We start from the raw sequence: 27,854 nt of genomic DNA on the forward strand, positions 1-27,854 counted from the left end.
TTTAGAGGGCGCTCAAAGCGCTCAAACTTTCCCATGTATTTTGTATGGGGAAAAAACAACTATTCGTAGAAATGGTATAGAATTCTTGAAAATATATTTCGATCGGAAAACTCTGGTTCTCTTCAGGAGACTTCCAATAATAATACCCAATTGTTTATTTAACCAGTTTTTAGTACTAAAGATTTTTTATTTATCCCCCATTGTATTTTCTGGTGGTTTTGGCGGACCTCTAAATATAGTTACTACGAAAAAACGGTTAAATAAATAACTGGGTAGTATTACTGGGTATCTTTTGAAGAGAAACAGAGTTTTCTGATCGAAAAATATTGATTTTCAATAATTCTATACCAGTTTAACGAAAAGTGTTGTTTTCCTATATAAGGTACATACAAAACTTTGAGAGCAACCTCGAAATATTTTTTGATTTCAGAATAAAAAAATAGGGGTATATTTGTTTCGTTAGAGAATAGTCCTAGGGGATGAGAGCATACAAATTTCGACTTTACTTTTTCTCATTCATTTTTGGACCACCCTATTATACATAGATACATACTTACCACCGTGATGCCTAGTACATTTAAGAGACAGCTCTTGCACTTATTCACTCTCATTTAATGACATTTTAATAGCATAACATGCCCATTTCCCCCTCCGTTTTTTTTTTATGAAATCACTCTCCTCCACTTCCTCTTTTACCTGCAATTCATAAATTAGCTTGTCTTTTCCCTTTCTCATGCCATTTACTTGCACTTTTTTGTTGACATTTAACCAAATGCATTCGCTCTTTTAGGTAGCACTTTTTTGTTTTTAATTAAAAACAGCAACACTCTCTCACTGTTATCGCGCTACCTCCGCCTCTGCTTTGCACAATCACTGGCTTTAATAAATGTACTCAAATTGGGTTAAATGCCGCAATGCAATAAAAAGTGAATCTTAATTTTATTGCTCTCGAAGATGAAAAAAAAGAAAGAAAAGGAGCGCCGCTTCAACATCGTTTCATTTTCTTCTATCAGCTTTTTAACTTCTTTCTTCTTTTCACTCTTTCATGCTCTTTCATACTCACGTTTTCCCACTTTTTCTGTTGGCGGTAATGAAAACCGGCTTTACCGCACGGCAGCAGATTGATTGTCTGTGGTTATGGCCATTGGCCGCCAGCGTCACCACAATCACCATAGTCAGCGTTAACGTCAATATCTCTTTATCAGGTTATCAGGGCGGCCAACTGGGGAAGAATTGTGCTATTTTGGCGGAATTCGAACTTTGAATGGGAATAGGGGAATGATTAGTTGTTGTTATAAGCAGTTTAATTTGATTTTAATTTTCATTTACTTCGTATTTGAAATAAATTTTACTATTAAGATAAATGTGCCGATGAAGAAAGAAATGGTAAAAAACGATGAAAAATACATATCCAAGTTATAAGAATGTATCGAGTTATTCAAACTGATGAGTGCAATGTTATTGGATTATCGAAATTTGTCAAGCATTAGCTCATAACATACATACAAAACAAGTTGTCCATATTTATTGAATTATCAATATCATCGAAATTTATTGTTACCGAATTTGACATTTATAGTGTTATCGAAATGTATCGAATTCTTTTAACTCACCGTGTTATCGATACTTATTAAATCGAAATTTGCTGGTATTTTCGAAGTTTTTGGAATTTTCAATGTATATCGAGTTATAGAAATGACTAGGATTATAAGAGTTTATCGAGTTATCAATCACTATTTATTGATTTATAAAATTTTATAGAGTTGCCAGAGTGAAACGAGTTATCGAAATTTGTCAATAGATATCGAAAAGTATTCGAGTTATCGTAAATTAAAGTTATACTAAGTTTATCGATATATGTAAATTTAGAGTTATCGAAATTTATTGAGGCTTGAAAACGCATGATGGCTATCGAAATTTTTCGGATTGCCGAATGCTATGGAGTTAACGGAATTTAGTGTTTTTCGAGTTATTGATATTTAACGAGGTATCAAAATTGCTCGACTCACTGAAATGTATCGAGTTACCTAACCCCCCCTACTCTAACGCTGAGTATTGTAACTTTACTAGAATAGGGGGGTAAATTCATAGAGTTTTTGTAATTTGTCGAGTTATCGAGAATTATCGTGTTATTGAGTTATCAAAATATATATTGATTTGTCTGACAACTAGAGATGGCGGATAAATGCATAAGTCACGGTTAACTGCTGTTACAACTTCCAAACTATCACCACAGCAGGAGATTTTTCCGTAAGTAATTTTGTACCACATAACTTAGTCGACGTGCTAAGCTTAAAAAACATCTTCTGGGCTCTTAACAAAATAAAAAAAAGACAAAATTCAACAGTAACAATATGAATTATAGTTTTGTAAGGACTGACTGATTATTTTAAAACGGTTAGTGGTTTAAATTAACTTTGAGTGCTTTCTTTTTTAAAAATTTTCTCTATATGGGTATGAATAGAGCCCTGAACTGATTTACATAAGTTCGTCAGCGCATTCCAACAAAACTGCAGCTCCTCTGAACTCATCATGACTTTAGAGTTGTTTGGGTGTACGCATCAAGTAGTTATGGGTCTTGAATTTCGTAAGCTCTAAACTATTCGAAACGACTTTCTAGAAACGCTCGTCGCAACTTTGGATAGAATCAAGTGCCTTAACTAGTGACAGAAAATCATTTGGCGGAATATCATTAAAAATTGGGCATCTTTTTCAAAAATTTTAGGGAGTTGGGTCTTGACTGAGCTGGCATCCATATTGGCTATGCACATTTGTACATACTTATACATACGTTTTATTTGTGCGTATGTTATGTATGTGGTTGTATGCATTAATAATTTTGTAATACTTACCTTTGGCGTGTGTTACGATGTAAATCAGTGAGTCAGTAGGCCAGGTTTGTTTACACCTACGGTTGGCTTTTTTTACAGATACAAGTTGGGCAGTGCATTTCCATTTTGAGTCGAACACGTTGTGCCACTGAATACCTTACAAAAATCCATTTGTATGAGTTGAGTGCAAAATTTTGAACGATTGGTTTGATAGTTTTGCTTTGATGAATTATTATGCGTACATATTCATTATTTAAAGTAGTTTGTTGGTATTTGGTATATACATATTTACATACATACTTACATAAATATTGGATAGTCGAAAAATTTCCGGGAAATTTGGTTGACTCATTTTTTCATATTCTAGAGGAACTTTATTAAGTCATGTACATATGTATGTATGTGCCATTTTGATCTAGGTTAAGGGGCGGTAAACCGAGGATTCTTCCTGGAGCAGCCGTTGGAGTAGACGCTGAGTGCCGAGAGGTGCTGAACCTTCTGCATTGACCCGAGGTATGAGGACTTTTTTGCAACATTCCACCACACCAAAATGCCTTAGAGTAAATAGCATGTGTAGCACCAACAAATGAAGCCAGGAAAATACTCCAAGTGACTCTCATCATTCTTTTGCACACGGGCAAAAGTTTGGGTTTAGTTTTTAAACCGCGCTGGGACTACTGCGTTTTTTTAATATTTTACAGTCTACTTTTTAAACCAGTCAATAGATATAAGCAATTTTTAAAATATTCTGGTTTAAATTATAGTCCAGGCAGCCGAGAAAATTCTTTTTTGTTATGAGCGGTTTAAAATTAAAGCCAAAAAGTTTTAATTCTAATAATAAGTCAGATAATTATAAGGAGCAGATGAAAAAGTTTTTAGTCTAACGGAGACGAAAACAACTTTTCCCTTGTTTAATAATAATACAAGTTTCCAAAAAAAAAGTGTATGCATATTAAACTAAACCTATATATCCCTATGTTATTCGACACGCTGAATGCGAATCCGAAGTTCGTTAGTCTCCTCCACGTCAGGTTCGTGGTCAGTTGAAGGTCAAGTAGGGAAAAATGCATTGAATAAACCTAAAAATTCATATATATAAGGTTTTAGATCCACTCCGAGGTCCGTTAACCTCCATAATGTCAGCTTCGCGGTCATTTGAAGGTCAAATAGGACAAAAAATTTATTCAATAAAAATAAAAATAAAAATTTTTGTTTTTGTTGTCGCTCAAACCGAGTATGGGGGTCCCTTGATTCCTCACGATCATCTAGAGTTCATGATAAGATTATACCAAGGCCGAATTCCGATGAATTTTATTATTATCAGGTTTACTCAATGAATTTTTCCCTACCTACCACGAACCTGACGTGATGGAGGATAACGGACCTCGGATTCGCATTCAGCATGTCCAATAACATAGGGATATATAGTTTTGGTTTAATATGCATACACTTTTTTTTGTGTAAATTGTAATTATAGATACACAATACATATTTAATTTTATTTCTTATAATCGTTATGGTCTCTGAAAAAAAACGTTCCGAGTAGTTCTACTCTTAAAATGTTACTCATACGCCCAGGCGAAGGAACAACTACGGGAATTTGAAAAAATTAAAGCGCAGCTCTAAAATAAAAAATACGTATGTAAATGTATATTTAAGTACATTATGGTGCATCACTCTCCATAAAAAAATATCGGCTCTGTTTTTCCATCGGAAATTTGCATTTTCTTATATTTCAAGACGTCCGCCAAAATATTTCGGAAAAGCATTAAGATTTACGTGAGCTGGACCTCTTTGAAAATACTACAAATATCAAATCTTTTATAAATGAAATTAGTTTTCAAAAATATTTTTTCCAAAAAATCACCTAATCAGATGAGAGAATAGTTTAAGCTTAAAGGATCTGCATAAAAATGTTTAAAAATTTTATCACCGGAATCAAAATACACAATGATGATGCACCCTAATGTACATATGTACATATGTGTACATTGGGAATGTTAATCCCGGGATCCCGGCCTTTTTAAGGCAGAATGCTTGGCAAATAATCCCTGGATTTTCGGGATTTGTAAATTGCACTGATGGCAATAACAGAAACTCCTTTTCTTGACCAGTATTGACTATATATATATTTTTTATTTAATAATTAATATTTTAGCTAATTATGCATATAACACCGCGCGATAGTAACTTTGAAACACAAATATCAATATATTCGCGAAACTATGGGCCAAATATAGTAAAATTGCGTTTTTAGTTTTTCACTCTGACGTCAGTAATTCAAAAATGATTTAAAAAATTCAGAGAAATGTGCTTAGAGAAAAAGTAGGGGTATCAAATAAAAGTGGAAATCCTGTAAAATTTAAAAATATTCGAGTTTTTGGTGCAGAAGGACTGGTAAGTGTTGAAAATATCCGTTTAAAATTTTATCCTTGAAATTTCGCAATATTTCTTTTTGAAAAAAATTATATGTTAAGAACTTATATAAACTCGATAACATCCTCGAATTTCGCCCTTCTAACTTTATCAGCTTAAAAAATTATCTATTCGTCCTTGTGAATCCAAAAACTTAAATTTTTTTAATTCTAAAGAAATTTCCTCTTGCATTTGGTACCCATATTTTTATTCTACATTGGATTGATTTTTTTTAAATATTTTTGAAATTAATCATATCTTTGAAATTACAAAGTCCTTTAAAATAAATCCTGACGTTAAAAAGAAAAATAAAAACGCCTCTTTTAATAAAAAAGTAGTTTTCAAACCCATTTATTTATTATTTATTTTATGGTAGGAGAGCTTCTCAAACAATATAGGAGTCATTTGTTCTATTTAAGTTGTTGAAAAGTAACATCCCGAAAATCCCGGTATCGGAAACAGCTGAAAAATGAACATCCCTCGTATACATACATAATCTTTTTTAGATATGTACATACGTATGTATACCGGCATACCGAATAGTGCCGGCAGTATCTATGCATAGAAACAAATCATTTCGGGATTAACATCGCTATTGTGCCCCCAAAAACGCCAGCTAATTAGTGAATAGGTAGATAAATCATCGCACTACTTAGTAACTAACCAAAAAAAAAAAAACAAAAATTCTTAAAAATTTGCAAAGTTATTATTGTTTGCTAAATCAATTAGCGTCAAATAGGTTTTTAACTTTTTCGCTTGTTTTTATTGTTATTACAATTTTTTTTCGGCGGCATTGACGCAGCTCGACAATAAACATACCTTCATATGCCTTTATAGAAACCACAGTTGACAGATGTGTGGGGAATTTTAGCTCAACACTTTCCGAGGAAAATAAAAAATTAAATAAATGCTTCAAGTGGCAGCGGAATTGTTGAACAAATACTAAACAAAAATATTAAAAGCAACCAAAAAAGTGTTACGCTCTTTTTGTTGTTGGTAAAGCAACGCATGGCTTAGAAGTGATGTGGAAGCATAAGTTAAGGCCGGCAACGGAACGAATTTAGCCGAGTCATACTATAACTAAAAGATTCATTATACTCGTACCGTAACAAGACAGTCGTCATTTTGAAGGCAATGCAGCTAAAACGCACTTTAATGCTCCAGTAGTGACCTTAGCTAACGCATAATTGTACATTGGCTATTTGTCTTTAAATAATCAACAACAAAAAAAAAACGACAACAAACAAACATTAGTTGTTTGTCTGGTTTTCATTTTGGTGCGCAGGTTTTGTTTTTGGCTTTGAAATAGACCACACTCCAAATTCATAAGCACCTAAACTTCAAGCATCAAGCATCAAGCGTCAAGGTCGAGGTGCACCAGAACAACAAAAACAAATAACAAAACCACGAGGCTGAATTGCTTCGTTAATTGAAAACAGAGTTAAATAAAATATATTAAATTTACATATAACCAAATTAAGTGCACAAAAAGGGAATTCCTTTTTTGATTGCCGCCCTCTCTTTGGCCCCAACTCATACATATGCATTTGCAGAGGTGTGCATTTACATTAGGGTGGTCCAAAAATGCATGTAAAAAAGGAATTTTTATGCTCTCCTAGGGGAGATTGTTCTATATCGAAAAAAGTATGCCTCTATTTTTTATTTTGAAATCAAAAAATATTTATTTTTATTTATATTTATTTTATTTTTATTTATAAAGAAAAAAAAAACAACTTTTCGTAGAAATGGTATATATTTCTTGAAAATCAATTTTTTTCGATCAAAAGACTCTGTTTCTCTTCAAAAGATTCCCAATAATAAAACCCAATTATTTTTTTTTTTTAATTTTTTCTTAGTAACTATTTTTTATAGGACCGCCAAAATCTCTAGAAAATGCAATGGGGGATAAATAAAAAATCTTCATTATTAAAAGATGGTTAAATAAATATTTGGATATTGTTACTGGGAGTCTCCTGAAGAGAACCAGAGTTTTCCGATCGAAAAATATTTATTTTCAAGAATTCCATACCATTTCCACGAAAAGTTGTTTTCTCCGCATACAAAATACATGGAAAAGTTTGAGCACTTTGAGCGCTCTCTAAATTTTTTTTTGATTTAAAAATAAAAAAATAGGGATATACCATTTTTGATATAGACTAATCCTAGGGGGTGAGAGCATTAAAATTCCGACTTTACTTATTTTGGACCACCCTAGTGTATATAAACATATGTGCATGTTTTACGATTTCCATTCATTTAAAATTTAGTTTTGAATAGCAATAAATAGTGCAAAGATCCAAGATAAACTCACATTTGGTCCAAAGTCTACCGATTCAATTAGCGCATGCGCGTACATTTTATTAAGTACGTGTCAATAAAGCATAAGAGCATTGCAAAAATTTGTTTAAGACAATTAATTATATGAACAAAACTTGTCTATAGAAAAATAATGGTCAACTTTAAAGATGATGGTTTAAAGACGGCATAACAAACCAATTCCGCGCTCTTTATTGGAAAATAAACAGAGGCGTGCTTGTAGTTAAAGAACTCGAAGAGCTCCTCAAATACCAGTAACCTTTCTTAAGCGGGTTTCACTGTAGCTTTAAAGAGCTTTATAAATTGACGTTTTCATAAATTTTTCAATTTATAAACCTTTTATAAAGCTACTTTGTTTTTTATTAATAAGGCCATACAATAATAATTTTCCATATATTCTATGCCAAGGTGAATTTGTACAAGGTGGTGTTAGTGGCGAATTCAATGTTGTAAACAAGCCGAGTTCATATTACAACAGACACATAATTTGAACATTCAAGAGGACCGCAGCGAAAATCTAAATTCGCCAATAACACCGCCTTGTATAAATTCGCCTTGTTCTATGCCTTTCCTCCGGCGTTTCTTGAATAACATAAAAAAACTATTCCATCGGGTAAACGGAATCAAAGTTACGAGCAAGTGTATGCTTCTACTTATTAAAAATGGGTTTTTGGGCCCTAACTCCAGATTTTGAGGGTCACTTCAAAGTTCTGATTCTGCAAATTTTTTTTCTTGATTAGACCTTCAATATGTGTGAGCCTCGAAAAAAGTACATGCATTATTTATTTTTTTTTTTTTGTCGTCACAGTGTTATTATCATATCTATAGTTTTGACTTTGCCTCGAATTTCGCAAAGTGGGCGAGATACATTCATTAAGTTTTTATATATGCAAACATATAAATATATGTACATATTTTATGCTTTGCCTCATTAAAGTTCATTGAGCCAATTTTGTTATTTATCATTTTCGCTTGCAAACTGGCTTCATTTGGTTAACCTTTTTTTTTTTGTAAATTTTGTATTATATTTTTGAATATTAAATCGTGTTTTGCAATGTAATTTCTTTCACACAATGTGCAAATTCAGCGCCAAGGTCATTGAGGTTTGGCTGCTCTTTGTTTCGTTTTATGGTCGAATTTCTTGGCTTAATTTTAAAATCGCACTCATTCCACCAACAACTTATCGCCCTCTGGCCCTTGTTGCCTAATGCAAATGAGTCGTTCGTTCACCCAGCAACCAGCCGTTCGTTCATGCAAATCTTTTTATTGCTATTTACTACTATTATTTACTAAATTTTACACTTTGAATTTTATTTTTATTTGTTCGACCGACTTTTTGTGTTAATCAAAGTGCCATCATGCATCTGTTAACATCATTTATTTGTACGTGTATGTATGTATGTGTGTATATTTTAGTGCACTATTTTCGATATTCAAGGCGAATCGATGCTAAAGATCTACTTTGGTTAGGCAAATGGTGCAAACAGTGATTTACAAATGTTGGTAAATAAATTGCCAAAGAAGAATTTGTGTATCGCTGCTACTAAGAAATTTGTTTGTAAGTAGATATGTAGTTATTTGTGTACATAATAAGGAATGCACGTACATATGTATACTTAATGGGATTTAGGTGATGTTTTTTCATATCTATGTACTTATGTAAATGAGTTTACTTCATTAACTTAAATAACTAAAACATATATGTATTCATATTTACTATGACTTCTGTGGTATGGCTTAAGTATAAATAATTGTATTTGTATTTTTCCACTCATTTGTACATCACACTTAAAAAAATTAAAATTCAAGCAAATAGCTAACCTTAAGGCGCATCTGTCCGCATATGCTGATGAATAAACAAATTATAATGCAATATTTAAAGTAATCGCAAACAGACTCGGTTAGAATTTTGTAGCTTACAGAGGTGAATAAATTCATCCAAAAATGGCCCTTTTTATCGTTTGGGTTGTAGGTGTTCTGACCGCAAACACCTAGGTCCAGCCAAAAGCTTTTTTTTCCAATTGGCTTGCAAACATACTTTAGACTGAGCGAACTTTTTTGTTTGTTTCCTTGTCCAGGGGGTACGGTCTAATGTACATACACATGTATATACCAGGGTTGTTGCGAATATTCGCATTCGCATTCCGCTTTAATTTTAACATTCGCATTCGCATTAATCAATGCGGATCTTTTGCGAAATGTCTAAACGAGCAAAGCCACCTATTGAAAAATATTTCAATAAAAAATGTTAATTAATTACCATAGAACAAACCTAGGGTCAGGTATATGAATTTCTTTAGTATTACATGATATAAAAAAATATAAATAGAGGTGGTAACCTTCGTTCGTTCGTTATTTCTGTTTAAAAGCTATTTCAGTCCTCTTTCACATGATATTAAATTTGCTTAATTTTCATAAGCTGTCTGTTTATTATCCAGAAAAAAAAACTTTTATTTCGGAATAAAAAATATTAGGCCAAGTTTAACTGGTAAAAAATAACTGTTATTTTAGGTTCCTGGAATATTATGCAAGTGCACTGATAAAACGTATGTATATCTAGCCAGTCACAGAAGAAAGGATTAAAAATGAATTACAAAAACTAAAATTGCAAAACGCTGTTGACGTTATAGGTTCTCCAAATTTAGAAACAACCGAAAGAATGAGAATGAAGAATTCTTCGGAACACAACGGTGTTTAAACAACGATGTTGCCATGATACTAGATTGTGAAGATGCCCGATGCAAGTCTCAAAAAAGAATTATTGCACCGCAATAAAAAAAAAAAACAATAAATATAACTGAAAGTCCTCTCGACTGGTGCAGCGTCAATCGAAAAGAATTTACAATTTTGTCAAGTTCCAAGTTTTTCAAGTTTGTCGCCTCGAGCAAGCAGTTATATAGTGGCCCTGATTTACGACCCTTTAAAAACTTTTTATTCGATACAATATTCCAATTTTTAAATTCAAGTACTAAAAAAAACATTATTAAAAATTACTAACCTTTACATTTTTTATTTAACTAAATCACCTCATTTATTCACCTAAATTATTACTTAACAAGTAAAAAAGTTAAGTTCGGGCGAAGCCGAACATTAAATACCCGGCGCAAGTATTCAATATAGTTTTTTCAGCTTTCCGAAAACTACCGCTACATGGTAAGCAGGGGTGGGGTTACCCGATTTCAAATATCTTCGATAGAACGTTCAGTTAGATATAATGAGATAAACTTATATAGATATATGTGGGCGGCATCACGCCCATTTTCCAAAATTCAATAATAATGTTAGTTCTTTTCAAGGGATTGTTTCGGTAAAATTAGCGTCCTTAAATTTCGAAATATCGAAGTTTCAAGCATTTCTGAAATTTACCGTTATGAAAAAGTGGGCGTAATTTTTGCCCGATCTCGATAACTTTCAACGTTTTGCCTTTATGTGGCAACCACAATAATCCTACCGAGTTTGGTACACATTGATCGAACGGTTACCGAGATACACACATATGCTCATAAGTGGGCGGGGTCACGCCCATTTTAGAAACCTTTCATTATAAGCGTATTTTTTATTAAAGAATTATTGCAAACATCAATCTTGAATAAATTAGCTCCAGTATTTACTGATTTATCGAAGCTTTCGTATTTCTCTAAATTACCGTTATATGGGATGTGGGCATGGTTATTATCTAATTTTTTAAAATTTCAGCCGTTTGGTATGTTTTGTGAAGGCCAACAACTGTGTCAAGTTTGGGAGAAATTGGCGGAGCGGTTCCCAAGGTATACACATGTAATCATAAGTGGGCGTGGCTACGCCCATTTTCCAAAAATGTATAATATTATTATTTTTGATTGTAAATATTAATTTTGAGTGAATAAGCTTCAGTAGTTACTAAAATATCGTAGTTTTAGTATTTCTGAAAACTACCGTTGTATGGGAGGTAGGCGTGGTTATCGTCCGATTTTGCCTATTTTCAATACCATCCGTCCTACGCTCAAAAGAAGTTTCGTTAAGATATCTCAATTTGTACTCGAGTTATCGTGTGCACAGACGGACGGACGGACAGACAGTCACCGCTTAATCGATTTCTCTTTTCATTCTAATCATTTATGTATACATTTGTCTATATCTATTTCGATTCGTTTTGCCTGTTACAAACAACCGTTATGTGAACAAAGTTATAAAATTACTTGACATCCGCATTCGCATCCGCATCCGCGGATGTTAGCGTTTAAACATTCGCATCCGCATTCGCATCCGCGGATGTTTAAAATTCCACATTCGCAACATCCCTGGTATATACCATTCTGTGAAGTCCTAAAATCTTGTTCAGCATTCATTCTTTCATTGACATTGGCCCTGAAAGCCACATTGACGGCATAACCGCAATAGGATGTACATACGTAAACTCTTTTATGCATTATTCTGCAGTCGTATACCCACATCACTAATAAATGTTGTACATACAAACGCAATAAATGTTGTGGTTTTCTAACAATATGATGAAAATACACTTGTATATACATATTTTAAAGTATTGTTAAGCCTTAAACATTACCGACAAACAGTTAACATTGTCGTTTGTCGTTTTTTGATTTAAAAAACTCTACAAAAATCAGTCGAACATATGTACTTTGTGTGGAAAAAAATATTTATGTGGTAGCGTCAGCAATAAAAATTTCAAACATTAACATGATCTTTAGCATTTTTAAGCTCCCACTTTATTGTACTAATTTTGTGCTATAAAACTGCATGCCAAAAGTTATTAAAAAATTCAGATTAAAAAGTTTGAAATTTTTGAGAAATTCTTTTTTTTTAGTTTTTGTACAAAGTTTGAAATTTGGACTTATAAGATTTTTGTTATGTAATGAACTAAGCGTCTGTTCTTCAGTAGGTGCGGCTGCAAGCGCGCGTCTGTCAAGGACCAAGCGGCTCGCTATATATATGTATTCGTGTTTTTGGCAAAAAAAAAAAATAAAAATAAAACATCAATCCCAGTGATGTAGCCACGGGTAATAGCGGAATTTTTATGGCGCTAGCTAAATAACACCGGTACCACCTGTGGTGTCAGCGCACTAACTCAGCGCATTAGCGCAGTGTACTGATTGGTACACGGTGCCATCTGAGTGCCACCACAGTAACCATCGTCATACAGTGTAACACACCATGCAGTGGTGTCATGTCTAATATTACTTTAACTCTTAGCGCTGAGCAACGCTTGTACGGCAACGGAATTTAATTGCTAGGAATGTAGTAAATGCCACGATATTCTCACCATTATTGAGTAAAAGCTTCAAGTTTGCGTAATTTTTCAAAAAATAAAAATTAAGGCGAATTGTGTGTGTCTTATGTTTTTTTTTTGTGGTAACGCCGCTAGCTCTTTTCATATATTGGTGCGGGTGCGACAACTCCGGCTACGCTGTTAGCGCAATGGCGTAGCGCAGCGCTGTGTTATCCATGCCTACAGTGATGGGTTGTGCGCTGCTTGGGATCCACAACGTAAAGAAATTATACCAATGAAAGGATCAGGATTATTTTTTGGATTTTGTTTAAAATGTTTATACATAAAAATGTTGATCTTAACTTAGGCTTAAATATATATATAAATATATATCATATGAGGCGATTTTTTAGGAAAAATATTCTTAAAAACTTATATTATTTATAAAAAACTCGATTATTGGCGTTATTTTCAAATAGATCCAGCTCACGTATATCTTAATGCTTTTCCGATATATTTTGGCTGAAGTCGTAGGTTAGGTTAAACGGGCAGCTCTGGGAAGAGTTCCCTCGGAGGCCACGAAGCGGGTTACCCTATGTCTATCCCTCCATATCCTTCAACCATTTTGATACTCTGGCGAATTCCAGCAGTCCCTCCAGCGGAGCTTTTCCAAGGTATCCAGGCTCTCGAAGAAATGGTCTCCAAAAAATTTAAGGCGTCTTCCTCGGAGTGCTGAGCACTCGCAATGGATGTATGTGCAGGATGGATTCTATTTCGTTTTTGTCTCTGCAGCTTCTACATAAATCGTTATATGGGGCTTCGAACCTGGCGGCCATTTGCGTTAGTAGCCTAAGTTTTTGGCTTTCAAAGCCTAAATAAACTCCGCGTTCTTCGTTCGTCGAGCCGTGGCCACCGCGAGCGCGATACCATGCAGGTGTGCAGATTTTTCCATCTACTGTTGGTGGCTGCTCTACTCACTCTCTCAATTTCTGAAGACCGAAATTGCAGGTGAGGTTTTACGATCTGGATCGCTTCCCCAAGTCCCATCTCACATCCCCTTCCAGCACATTCGTCCGCTTCCCCACTTCCAGGGGCAACATTATGCCCCGGGACCCAGTAAAGATTGACTATGTGTAGGGATATTCGGAATTCCTTAACGCATATCGAGTTAGTCGTTGCCTACCATAAAGCTATGATGGAAGCCTGATTGTAAACAATGAAGGCAAGTTTAGACGGAGCTAGGTCGATCATGCTCACCAGTCTTGCCGCCATGTCGATTGGTATCCATATTTCAGCCTGGAAAACACTGCAGTGTTCTGAGAGTCTATTGAACTCTCTCACAGATAACGCCTGAGAGAAGACGCCAAATCCTGTTCCGATATCCATTTTGGAGCCGTCCGTTATAATGGGCATTTCGTCGTCGCTGAGAGCAATATTAAATTCCCAGTCCCTCCCATATTAGAAAATATAAGACATTTTTTATTTCCGATGGAAACGCAGTACCGATTTTGTTTTGTATGGAGAGTGATGCAGGGTACATATTTTCAAATGTTTATAAAAAAATGTTTTAAAATTATTAAGGATATTTATCTAAACGTGTACATTCCTCGTTACCGCGTAAACCTAGTAAATAAACCGGCTTTCCATGCAAAAGTATTTTTTTGGAAATAGCTATGCAAATTTACGGATGTTTACCGGACACCAAAAATATGCGAAAAAGAAAAATGTTGGCATAATGTGAATATTTTTTGCTGGCTGGGGAGCTGTGCACTGACTGATGGAGGCGCCTGTACCAAATACTCATCTGCGATAAACGATGGGCTTGACACGTTTTCACTTATATTTCTCAAACCTTTGTGCCAACAACAATTGCGCTTCTTACAAGAAGAACAATTGGTTAACAATAGGCACAAGCCCCCAAAGGCGATTAGTTCATGTGGCATGTGTCAGCTTTTTATGAAAAATATTTAAGTCTCTACGTGGAACTTAATGTTAAAGTACTATGTACTAATATATTCTAATAATATAAATATGTTCTTACATATACCTATGTACGTATATACAAAAGTAAATGTGTATGCATTGTATGTAGCCTTACTATACATAACATTTGTTGCAAATCGGTCATATATCAAATTTTTTTGGGCTGTCCGCATGATTTCGAACATGCAACTAATGGGTATTTACAATACAAATTGCACTTAGTCGCTTCAATTTATTTTTCCAAACTTCGGATGAGATCGCACGTAGCGGCTTAGAATAAAAAGGAAATGAGATGCGCTCTAAAGAACATTTCTACTTTGTATTTCTTCACGGACACTTAGGCGGAGTGTGAGTTAGAGATTGGTTGGTTTTTGGGATATTTAAATATTAAAACTCTATGCTGTACTTAAAATAAAAATTTGTTTTAACTATTTTTATTTCACACAATATACATACTTATATAATTTATTTGTGTTTCATAAAATATCGCGTCCCAGCAACGACTTTGTACACGCCGCAACACAATGTACAAAAATTGGCTAATTTTATTTGGCATCATCTGCTCGAACTTCGTGGTTGAAGGGCAACGCAACAGTTCCAGTTATTTTGTAAATCTCAACAATTCCGCGGCTCCCTATTCGCATCCATATAAAAACTTAAATGCAAGCGATAATACATTTCCAGAAGCTATACCACTCGCACGATCTTTGAATTCCAGCAGCTATGGCTATGATGAATATGAAGATGAATTGGATTTTGAGTTTAGAGAAAAGGACTATGAGGTGTATGAATACTTGAGGCGCGTCTCGATGATATTCGGTTTGGCCAGCATGGCGAATGGCAGCAATGTGAATGAGGCTTGCAGTCGACATATGAGACATATCCAGCATGGGATTTTGCGGAAGGAACCGTGGGCGATGAAAGGTGAGTTTTTTCTCATGTGAAATGATTTTTCGATATATGACACAATGTAATTTGAGTCCACCTTGTTAAGATAATGAAAATCCCGACCGGTAGATTGCTCTACATGCTAGCTGCGCTTTAGCTTGTTCCGTATAAAAAATTTTTAATTATTTATTGATATCTGAGGATTCGTGTAGTGTTAACTGGTGATGGTGGTAGTATTTTTGAAATGTAAAAGCCTGTGACTCCATAAATACATATGTATATTCCACCGTACCAGAAAAAAGTTCGACATACACCCTTGAGTCATAAGTATTTCAATTTAACTAAGAAATCAATTTAACTTAAATGTTAATGAATTATGTTTATATTGGCATCAAACGGAAAGCTTCATTCTAGAAATATATTTCATGAGGGTTGCCACCTATTTAAAAACTCGAAATAATTTTTACTAACAAGTTAAATGAAATATTTTAATATGGGTGTCAAACGAGAGAGGATTAGGAAAGCTTTATTTCGAATATATTTTTTAAGAGGGTTACCACCTGTTTGGAAATTCAAAATCTATTTAATTAATATGTTATTTAAAATCTTTTAATATGAACTTTAAAAAGGTTTTATTTATATATTTATTAAATTCAAGTTAAATGAACTATTTATTTGAAAATATCTGTGAAGAGGAATGCCACGTGTTTAGTAATTCGGAATCGGAAATAGAGGATCAAGTAAGCTTTGTTTCTAAAATAGTTGTGAAGAGAAATTTGAGTAAGCTTTATTAATAAATTATTTTTAAAGAAGGTTGTCAAAACTTTAAAAGTTCCAGTTAAATTTAATGAGATATACTTTGTGTCCTAGAATTTCCTGAAAAGGAAATATCGAGACTGGATCGATTAAGATAATCCTTTCAGTAAGAGCATCAAAATAAATAGCCTAATTCTTTGGAATTCGGTATAACCGATTGAGGTGCAGCTGTACCCAGGGACGTGAACTGAACAGGTTTTGAACCGGAAAACCGCTTTTTTCTATTAATTAACTGAACCATTAAACGACCCGAAAGTTTCCACAAATGGTTCGTTCTATTTTCAAAAGTGAGCTCAAATGACAGATTTTGACCTGCAGATGTGCAATAAAGTTTTAGTTTTTTGAAACGGGTCGCCACCTGTTACAAATTTTATTAAAATTATTTAATAAGTTAAATGAACTAGATATTACAACATGGGTATCAATTGAAATGGTTTTGAAAATGCTTTACTTTTAAATTACACGTAGAAGGGTCAATCAAATTCATTTTAATTAAGGGAATAAGGTAACTGAAATATGTCTATCAATATGGGTATCAGACAAAAGAAAAAAATTTGGCATATTAAGCAAGGAATAATTGCAGAGTAAAAACATTCCTGAGGTATGATGATGGTTTTGGCGACCTTTTCAATTCTTAATTTGTTGGTTTTTGCCGGCTCGAGGTCAAATTTTTTTATGGAATTTTAATTAAAAACACAGGTTTTTAATTTTTCTCCAATATATTTCGGTTACACCGCGGTAACCGCCTTCAGGCCAAATTGATTACACGTCTGCTCCGTGGAGAAAAATTTAAAAACCTGTGTTTTTAATTAAAATGCCATAAAACAATTTGACCTCGAGCCGGCAAAAACCAACACATTCCTGGGGTAATTTAAGAGTCCAGTACAGAACAAATCACTGACTGACAATGTATGCACTTGTAATAAAATAACAAATACGACGTCGTAAACCTTTGGTTTGACACAACTATTATTTTAGTTTAACTAAATTTGATTTTACACTCAGGTGGAAACCCTCTTCGTAATATTTGCAACCTTCTTAAAACCTCTTTCATCTGCCTCCCATATGGTGATACCTATCTATTTCAACAAACTGATTCCTTTAATTCCAATGGAATTTCATTTTTTGACAGGTGGCAACTCTCTACATGCGGTTAAGAAATAAATCCATTACACATTACATTACAAACACATTTCGATTGATATCCATCTCTAACAATTCATTTAATTTATTAAAAAATTTGAATAAAATTTTTTAACAGGTGGCAACTAATAAAAAATAGACCTCTATTGTCTACAGGTCAAGCTTTTTAATCTGACACTTCATTTTTGAAAATAGAACGAATCGTGCAGATCTGATGGCACTGACAAAAAATAAAAAATTTATGATTTTATGCATTAGCGAAAAACGCATTACTTCAAAAAGTGCAAAAAATGAGCAGGTTTCTACTTTTTCTTTCGGAAACTAAAAACCCGCACTATTTAATAAAACAATTAAAAAAATTTATGTTTTTTACATTTGTATGTATATTTTTTTTATTCATTCCATTAAAATTTACCATTTTTTGAAACTTTGCAAAAAAAAATTGTTTTTCTAGAATACCATAGGGATTCTGCTATCTATATGGAAATAAAAATCGTCAAACCAACATTTTATTTCAAGGAATCTATGTTTGGCATTTGCTTCCGTGAAGAGCTTACACGCATGGCTGTGCTCTTATTAAAATTCTTAGTATAAAATTTGTTTACTTTAGTGGCTTCCTGGCGGCATATAATTTATTTAATAGCGAAATTTGTGTTTATGTAATTCTTTTTAGTGGATAAATTACCTTTACAAAAATACCAAACACGTTCACATTGCAGACAACGAGTTCTTCGATTTTTGCCCACATAGCCGGCACTGTGGATCGTTTCAAGCCATTTTCAATATATAAAATTAGACACTTTTTTCTTTTTGTTTGTTTTGTTACCATACAGGGCGGCGCGGGTTAAAGCTAGTATATATATATATATATATGTATAAATGAACTCTATACCGCATTGGAACACAGTTGTTTCAAATCATTTTTTCACCTTTAAATTCTGTTCATTAACCTCTTTTCTCTGCATTTCAGTACTCGACGCTTCGGCCACCAAACCGTCAGGCTTCGTTTTTGGTCAAAATTTTTGGTTGGGCAGTCGGGAAGCATGTGGAGCTGTCAAAAATCCCGTAGCTATTACACTCTCCAAGAACTATCAGCGCATCATGCATTTTGCCCTCATCACCGAACGTGCTCCCTTCGATGTGGACTATCGGGTTGTGTATTTGCGCCATCACTCGCCTTGGCAGGTGGAGATCAAGATGATGTCTGAAGAAATTATTCATGTTGGGCTCTGCTTGCCCACCACCTGCACATCACGTGAAATCGAAGAATTATCCACAGCATATTTAGAGAGGGGCCTATTTGTAGAGAGCGACATCTACGACATACGACCGCAAGTGGTTTATGTAAAAGATTTGAAATTGAGTAAAAGTTTCTTTGAAAAACGTACTTTCAAAATGATGTCTGCGTTTCTGACGTTTACGGGCATAATGTTGTTGGCCGCAGCTTTCTTGCGCGGCAAACCTGCTGCAGAAACTAGCCGAGAGAAGAACACTGTGGCAGCTAATGCTAATGAGGATGACATTACTACACCAAACATGACAATTGCTCACAATGAGGATGCCCAGCCTTTACCAGACTTGCGTGATTTTGTCAAATGCTTTGATGTGCTAGACAACTATGATAAGATGTTTACCTTGAAGAAATGTGTCACGCGTGAAATTCCAGTCATAAATGGCTTGCGTTCAGTTTGTGCGATGTGGATTGTACTTTTCCATGTGATGTGGTATATGTATTTTACGGTAAATAATAAGGCTTTCCTGATTTCCTATGGAGAGCGTATTTTCCTTCAATACGTCAGCTCGGCTCCGATTTTGGTGGATGCTTTCTTCACTATAAGGTACGAAAATTCATATGCTGAAATAACTCGAATATAATTAATACCTTTTTCAGTGGCTTCCTGCAAACCTACAACTTCATGCGAAATACCAAACAGATGGAAACGATACGTAATAATAGTTTCATTCAAAATGTGAAACAGTTTTTTAAATTGCTCTTCCATCGCTATCTGAGGTAAATAGAAGGCCAATTGATTTTCTTTAACTAGGTGCGTGGGCTGTTAATGCTTAAAGTCTTGTGCCATAAATTTTGAATGCAATGCAACAAAGTCCTAATAGGCGACTTGACTATACCTAAGGGATAGATTGTGGACGGATTAAAGTAATCTTAGGACAGACCAAGCCGGTTACCGGTTACAACCGAAAACGTTATTTGTCTCGCTAGTTCATCGGCGAGAGGTGAAGAGTGTAAATTCAAACTTTGACTTTGCTGGAAAAATAACAAAAGACCGGCCTCTCACCCCCCTTTTACATGTTTGTTTTGATGAACGTCAAGATTTCCAGCATTTCGGCCTGTAAAGCTGTGCCAATAAAAGTTTTGAGCCGGATCTATTAATACACGCGTCTGTTGTCTCCTCCAATGCGTCTATGTACCAATGTACATATCTGGGATCAACGTGCCCATTTATCTAGATTAACTGACATTAGTTAAATCGTAATTGCCTTAAATCCTCAAGATTTTTCAGCTTTTCCAAATAATACTTTAATTATTTTGGTACGCGAATTTCTACTGTTTGGAAGCTATACAAAAGTCGTTTGATAAAGACGAAATTTTTTATCTATCAGTAATTCTGGTAGGTCTTTTAATTCACTTTACATTCAAATTGGCAGGGGTTGAAATTCACTCGAAAGTGAATTGCAGAACCTGACGGATTACTTGATTTTTTAACTGTCCGAAATGTTCCATTTTAGGATTCGGCAGAGGTAGCTTATAGTATATAGTTGTTCCACAATTGTGGCAATGCCAGACCTTTGGGAGTTAACCATGTAAATACGTCTTGGATTGCAAATGATGCCGGCTGATATCAGTGCTATATAGGTCCTCAGTCGTTTATGGAATGGGAGGGAAGTTGTAGCTGTGACAATGCGGACCAGGTGTGATATTTATTTAGTCTCAACGCGCTAATTCCAAGTGGATAGTTTTCTCTTCAAACCCCACTAATATCGAGAGTTGTGGCTTTATAAGCATCCCTTTTTTACTCTTTAACTTGATCGTTTCCACGGAAAATTAGTAATATAATGAACGGATTGCTAATGTTCCATAGAATTTGCAGAACTGGGGATATTCCTTGAAAAGGGCATTCCAATCTAACTATACTTGCTGAGTTCAAAGATGGACAGCAGTCCGATAGTTCAAAGGAGACGTTAAAATTACTTCTTCGTACTTACTTCCCTGGTAAGCCTCCCAATACAAATTAAGGTTTTTTTTTTTGTTTACAAATTTCTAATTTGGACGAATAAATATACACCTGTTCATGCATCTGCATCTGTTTCGCTTTTGTAGAAGACAATTTTTAAGATAAGGAGAGGCGATAGTGTGCCATTTTTGCCTTACTGCAATGTGGCAATTGAAGGAACGAACATATAATGTTTTCCCCGGATTCTATTTAAAAAAACTGGATTAAAAACCGGATCTTTTTGGTTTACCGAAAAAGCCCGAATTATACTAAAAGCATTGCAAAAAACCAAAACACATGAACAAAATATCGAATTAAACTAAATTTTCATTTATACTTATTACTTACTGCTGTTCAACGCAAATCAATTAAAATAATATTTTTGCTTTATTTTATATATCATCTTTATTTCCAAAAATAAGAAATTTAATAAAGTGTTGGACTTATTTATATAAAAACAAACTTCATTTCACAAACAAAAACTTTTTCAATTTATAGATAAAATATTGTAAAATATTATCAACTACAAAATTAAGTGTAGAGTAATTTTTTTTTATTTACAATGTTTGTCAAGGGAAATAGGATTTGTTTCATGTTTTTACAAACGACGTACAAAACCAAGTTTCAAACTTAGTACGAAATTTCAATATTCACAATCGACTTCACAATCTGCTATGCTTAGCTACCAGATCAACCAAAAAATTTAATTGTCAATTTGGAGTTTTTGGTACGCCGTAAAATTGTATTTTTATCTTGAAGATTTACAAAATAATTAACCATTGCTGGGGAATGCAAAAACCGAATTTTCCGTTTAAAGGAAAAAAACGATTAACACATAAATTAAAAAAAAAAACTTAGAAAGATCATTAACCAAATTTAAAACAACCGGTTTTTAGAAACACCGATCTTATTTGAACATCCCTACCAGGGACAGCTTTGAGTTTGTGCGCGCTCGCATGAAATCCAAATCCACTCTTTTTTTAAGCTGAATAACGGTAAATTGCAAAACTATCTCAAAAACGTATCCATAGAAAAAAAAAATTAACTCGATTTTCGGAATTACCCAGCAATTCTACATAGGAATTAGTAGGAATAGTGTCGTCTGGAGAACAAAAAACAAACTAAATTTGTGACCCAGTGTATTCAATCTTATCCTGAGATCGATGTCGATGAAGTTATTTAAGTTAGTATTCGGACATTCGGAGATCCATACAAATTTTTGGATAAGATAAGATACGCTCCGGGCTTAGTCAACTCCTCAGCCCTCTCAATTTCATTGTAAGTTTCTACGAAAAGGGACCCAGACGAGAGAGATGTCCATGCACACCTTCCATACTCTCAAATACTTATGCCATTACATATTTTCTCTATTTTACTGCTAATTTTTATACTATTTTGCAGACTAGGTCCTCTGTACTTGGTGATGATGGGCACAGTAGATTTATTCTATGCGTACATAGCCGACGTATCCGTCTATCACATCAGTGAACGTTTCGATGAGAAATGCACACAATTTTGGTGGCGTAATTTGCTCTTCATACAGAACCTCTACAGCCACAATGATATGTGCCTCAACTGGACCTGGTCGTTGGCGTGCGAAATGCAATATTTTGTGTTAGCCACAATACTACTCTTCACCTATACCAAGTAAGTAATGACGCACCCAGGCACCCAGAATTTCAGCACTCATACATACATACATACATACATATGTACATATGTTTATTTGCTCCTTCTAGAAATCCACGTTTGGTTAAAGGCTTTACCATGGCTATTTTTGCCGGCACCATTGCTTGGAGTTACTCGATTGGCTTGGATTCAAAATTTCAGTTATCATTTGACTCGGTCTTCGCTACAGGTACTGAGATCTACATGAGTTCCTTTGTGCGCATCCTACCTTACGTGGTGGGCGCTGCAACGGCCTGGTATCTGCTGGAACGCAACTCACAAATTGAGTTAAGCGAGACGAAGGAAAAGTGCATGTGGAACCTGGCTATATTAGTATTCTTCACTTGCATCTATTCGACCATCAAGCGTGACATGTCAGTGTTGTCGGCCGTGTCTTTATTCATCTTTGGGCGCTTTTTCTTCTCGCTGAGTATTTGCTGGATGATTGTCGGTAGCGCGACGGGTCGTGGCATCTGGTGGTCGCGCATTTTGGAGGCAAAAGTGTTTCAGCACATCAATCGGGTGTCGTATGGCATTTACTTGATCAATCCATTTGTGATAGCGTTCTTCTTTAGCTTGACGAATGCCAGCACGCATGCTGATCCGTTGATGTTGGTGAGTGGTGGTTTGGCTAATTAAAAAATTTTAAATTTTATAAGAATTACTGAAATTGATTAGTATTTTTTTTTTTTGATTTATAGTGTGTGCTGACATCTGGTTTTGTGGTCATTGTGTATCTGGCATCTGTGGTATTCTCGCTGGCCTTTGAAATGCCCTACTGCAACTGGTCCAGTTTGATGCCAAAAGGCGGACTCAAACAGAAGCGTCTCTAGATATGCAACTAATTTGTGTTTTAACTGTAAATATGTAAATATTTTGGCTATGTTTGAAAGGCGCTGCTTAACGCTTAGAAATCTTAGCGTTTACTTGAGTTAAACGCTTCGATTTTCGCTTTTGCTGTAAACGCCTTGACTATTTTTTTGTTTGTATTAATTTGATTGTGATCGTTATCCATCCAGCTTGGTAGTTAAATACGTTTAAGTTTTAAATGAAAATATAAGTTTAAGTTAAATGGTATATGTAGTAGGTATTAAAATTGCTCACACCTAGACGAATTCAAATATTTGTACTTTTATCATACAATATTTTTTAAGACGCTGAATTTAATGTACATATATATGTATGTATATAGACGAAAATGTATAAGTTTACATATTTAATATAAGGATGTACATAGATGTTCTTTTTTAATTTGGCTAATTTTGTATTTGGTTTATAGAACTGTATCAATCTATGTTCAACATAAATATCGAGCCCTTACCGACAAACCAACGTAAGCAACATGTTTTTTTTAATTTTCTTTTTAATGCAGAAATGCATCTAGAATCTAGATGACCCAGGAATATTTCTGCATCAAAAATAAGGTTAGGGCTCGTTATACATATGTACATGGACGTATGCTTAAAAATAAAAGTATTTGTTGAAAAGTATCAATTACAAAAAATATGCATTTATGCATACAAATATTGCGGAATGCTTATGTAATCATTCATAAATTTGATTCAGATATAAAAAAATTAAAAAGATCACGTCTTTTATTTCCGATAAGGGTCAATTATAGCTAAGATGCTAATCGCCTCACCTCATACTTTCTAAACGTCCTGGAAAGATTGTTATATTCACAAATCTAAGTATCCTCTCTATTGGCCCACACGCCTGCCCCAATGGTAGGGCTGTGGAAATTCCACTCCACCAAACAGCTAGGAGGCACCTCAAGTATTGGACTAACTGTGAAAGAAAGATTGGAATGTGGTCTAAATGTCAATTCGGTAAAAGCACTCATGATTCTCCAAACCACACTTAGTTCACTGGGCATAAAAATCTGTTGCATATACAGTTTTTCCTAGTTATAAGCGTTTACCGATTTTAAGCGTCGATTTTATACCTTCGAAGATTTCACTGCTTTTAGAGCATTTTTTTTTTTACATATTTGTTGAAATATATTTAATGTGAATCCCAGTCGTGTTAAACGACGTATTGTCTTAAAATTGTACAATGTAAAATATCGGTTAACAGCGGTTTAATATATTCGTAGGGTATAATAGTTTAAAAACATTTTGGTGAAGTTATAAATCGCCTAAAAAGGTACGACACTTAACACGTCTCGTGAATCTCTTAATTCTATGCAGAAAGGAAATACCCATTCAAAATCTCCGTCTTTGGCCTTACGCACGCATTAAGTCGGACTGGCCAAGGATACAAATCTACCAATACTTTTCGGAAAGTGAGAAAAGAGATTTAAACGCACGCGGTCTATACATATGAATTTTGTCATCGAACACACCTAGAATAAAAATGAGAAACTAACTCCGACCAACATAACCAATTAAAAAGTGAAATCGCTTCTCTATCAGCTGTTTTTATGTAAATATTTTTCGTTTGAAATATGTTTGCTTTCAAGCTGTAAGCACTTCAAATCTAATTTTAATGAAACAAATTTGCAGCGGAGAGTAATGGTTTACGCCTCCTATAAAATTAATCCAGGGCCCGAATCACCGTGATCATCCGTGATCGAATCGATTAGAAATTTCTTTTTGAGATTACTGCATTCGATGGCGTGCTCGGCATTTCAGTTTAAATTGTATTGGAGGGAAAACAGCTGTCATTTTATTTCAGTAGATAGGCATCGTGATTCGGGCCCAGTTGTATGTACATACATATATGTTTTGACATATTTATATGCGCTAATCGAATTAAATTTGATTTTTTTAATAATGCCTCTAACTATGTAATTATTCTCTATTACAGCTGTACAATATATAGACCCTAAGTTGAAAGAATTTAGTAAAATAATCTGCTGGAATAAAGGAATGCAGCACCACGACAATTAAATTGCGTTTTGTGGCGAAAAAAGTTGACCTGCATCACTTGTTTCGATGCGAGGACCGATTGACTATTTCAACTATTTTCTAATGTACCAAATTATAGAGAAGATAGTTTTAGAAACCAACAGAGCAGCAAATATAGGTCGTTGTATCGGTGTCCTCGCTTAGAGAATTATTGGGGTAGAATGCATTTAAGCTCATCAGCGGCACAATGCTACTAAAGCAGTTTGAAAGGATAAAAAAATGTTTAAGTTTTATTGATGAGGAAAAATTTGTACAAAAAGGATGGCCCTCTCTTCAAAACAAGATCCTTTTCAGACCAATTAAATGAAAGGTTTGATACGGTCCCAAAAAGGGCTCGCCTTCGCGTTGATGGGCAAATTTGCGCCACTAAAATGAATCATCATCTTCGGCAGTACATGCCCAATAAGCCACATAAGTGTGGTATAAAACTATTTGTACTTTGTGATTCTTATGGATTTTCCTATCGCTTCGATATTTGTAATGAGGCAGGCGATAGTGTATTACTCTCCGGAATGCCTGATCTTGGTGCTATATCAAACGTGGTTATTCGACTATCACAAACGGTTCCAAGTTTTGCCAATTTCATAACTTATTGTCGTAACCTATAAACATCTATTCCTTTACTGGTGTAACTTCGAGCTCGGGGTATCTTTTCGTTAGGTACTATCCGCTCCATTAAGGCACCTCGATGTAAATTAATTACAGAGAATGACCTTGCAAGGAGCGACCGTGGACATTCCGAAGAATATGTAGCAATGGCATATAGCGTCGGAATTTCAAACGTGCTGTGGAAGGAAGCATCTACTTACATGGGTATCAATCCGTTTATTCAACGTAATGCGTCTCAACAAGTATGAAAATTTTCACGATGATCATCAAAAAAAGGAATACATATATGTATCTGTTGATTGAAATAATATGAGAGCACAACTCGCATATGGGCGGCGTTGATTTGATGGATAGTCTCATGGAAAGATACCAAATCCATTTGTAGACGAAAAATCCAGCTTTACGAATTTTGTACCATCTACTAGAGGTGACATTTACCAAATCATATATTATTTTTTGTCTTTCAAATGAAAATTAATCCTCAATCAACTTCAATTTAGCAGAATTTCGCGAAGAAGTAGCTCAAAGTCTTTGTATATATGACATCCGTTTTACTGGCCGACCAACAACAGATAAATCTGAAATAACTGGATTGAAAGTGGGATTAAATAAAAGCCAAAATACCTTGTGATTAAATATGACTAGATGAACGTGGGCATAGTCCTGGAATTAGTGATGCAAAGGGATAAAGAAGATGCAAGCATTGTAAAAAATCAGATACGCAAGTTTATTGTATACGACTTTTTTATTGCTTTTTATAAGCTTTAACCGGCAAGACCGTCTGTAGACTTCGATTCTTTTTTCTTGTTGTAGTGACCAAACTATTGCGGGAATTTCAAAATTGACTTAAGATCCATTAATGTTAGGGTCAAGTTACCCCTATAATATTTTTTAAATATAGTTAACCTTGAAAGCTATGGCTTGCTGTATAGAGGGTCATAGACGCATTTAAATTAATTTTTCTTTAAGCAGTTTGATGTTGAAAGGTTGGATTCTGGTAGCATTTACATGTATGTAGGTAAATTAGGGTGGATAAATTTTTTTTTAATATGCGCGTATTACATAGGAGGATTCTACGTGTAGTTCTAAGCAAATTTGCCGAAGAAACTATGGGTCTAAAATCCACTTGGCGTTTGCTAAATTGCGAAAATAGGTTCCGAAGAAAATTTGAAAATTTTCACTATTGTACCTTCTGATGCAAGTGTTAAGAAAAAAATAAGTGCAGAAATGGATTCCCCATAACAAAAACTCCCTTACGGCATTCTGTTTTACAAAATTTAAGCACTTCTTTACGACACTACAGCAACATGCTAAGAAACCTATTTTCGCAATTTGGCAAACTTCATGCTACTGAACGGTCTTTTGACGAGAATTTCTCTAATATTTTTATTTAGAATTTTAATGGGGTTGCCACCTGTCTAAAAAGCTATAAGATCCGCGCCGTTCGTTTGATTACAAAAGATGAGGTGTCAAATGAAAGGAATTGGCCCCTAGAAAAGCACTAATGTTTTATTTTGCTGAATAGGGTTGCCACCTGTTCATAAAATTACTATATTCAATCATAGGCATCAGTTCTGCGCCATCACTGCCAAAGGAAAGGCTAAGCCTCTAGATTAGCAATAATGTATTATTTTTCTGAGTAGGGTTGCCAGCTATTAAAAAGTTATAAGTTCGTTGGATTACAAAATGAAAGGGCATGGCCGTCTCATGTGCAAAAGCTTTCTTTTTTTGAATAGGGTTGCCACCTATTTGAAAATTACTATCTTCTATACATAGTATAAAGGAAAGTCGAGATATTTTGACAGAGCCAATCTCAACAACTACTGAATGGCTT

The 27,854-nt window shown here is 34.6% G+C and overlaps 1 protein-coding gene across 1 annotated transcript in view; it reads left to right on the top strand.

Annotated features, from left to right (window-relative positions):
• LOC118742573 (nose resistant to fluoxetine protein 6-like) overlaps window positions 1-23,907 on the top strand; it is a 41,260-nt gene extending 17,353 nt beyond the window's left edge. The window contains exons 2-7 of the mRNA XM_036474743.1: window positions 15,252-15,678; window positions 18,572-19,439; window positions 19,493-19,612; window positions 22,236-22,481; window positions 22,574-23,117; window positions 23,204-23,907. Of these exons, the coding sequence (XP_036330636.1) occupies window positions 15,279-15,678; window positions 18,572-19,439; window positions 19,493-19,612; window positions 22,236-22,481; window positions 22,574-23,117; window positions 23,204-23,335 (2,310 nt within the window). The 5' untranslated portion in view covers window positions 15,252-15,278 and the 3' untranslated portion in view covers window positions 23,336-23,907. The remainder of the gene's footprint in view (window positions 1-15,251; window positions 15,679-18,571; window positions 19,440-19,492; window positions 19,613-22,235; window positions 22,482-22,573; window positions 23,118-23,203) is intronic.
• Window positions 23,908-27,854: the final 3,947 nt, after the last annotated feature.

Source organism: Rhagoletis pomonella, unplaced genomic scaffold, assembly GCF_013731165.1.
Source record: "Rhagoletis pomonella isolate Grant_MI unplaced genomic scaffold, Rhpom_1.0 Rhpom_scaffold_00007, whole genome shotgun sequence".
NCBI lineage: Eukaryota > Metazoa > Arthropoda > Insecta > Diptera > Tephritidae > Rhagoletis > Rhagoletis pomonella.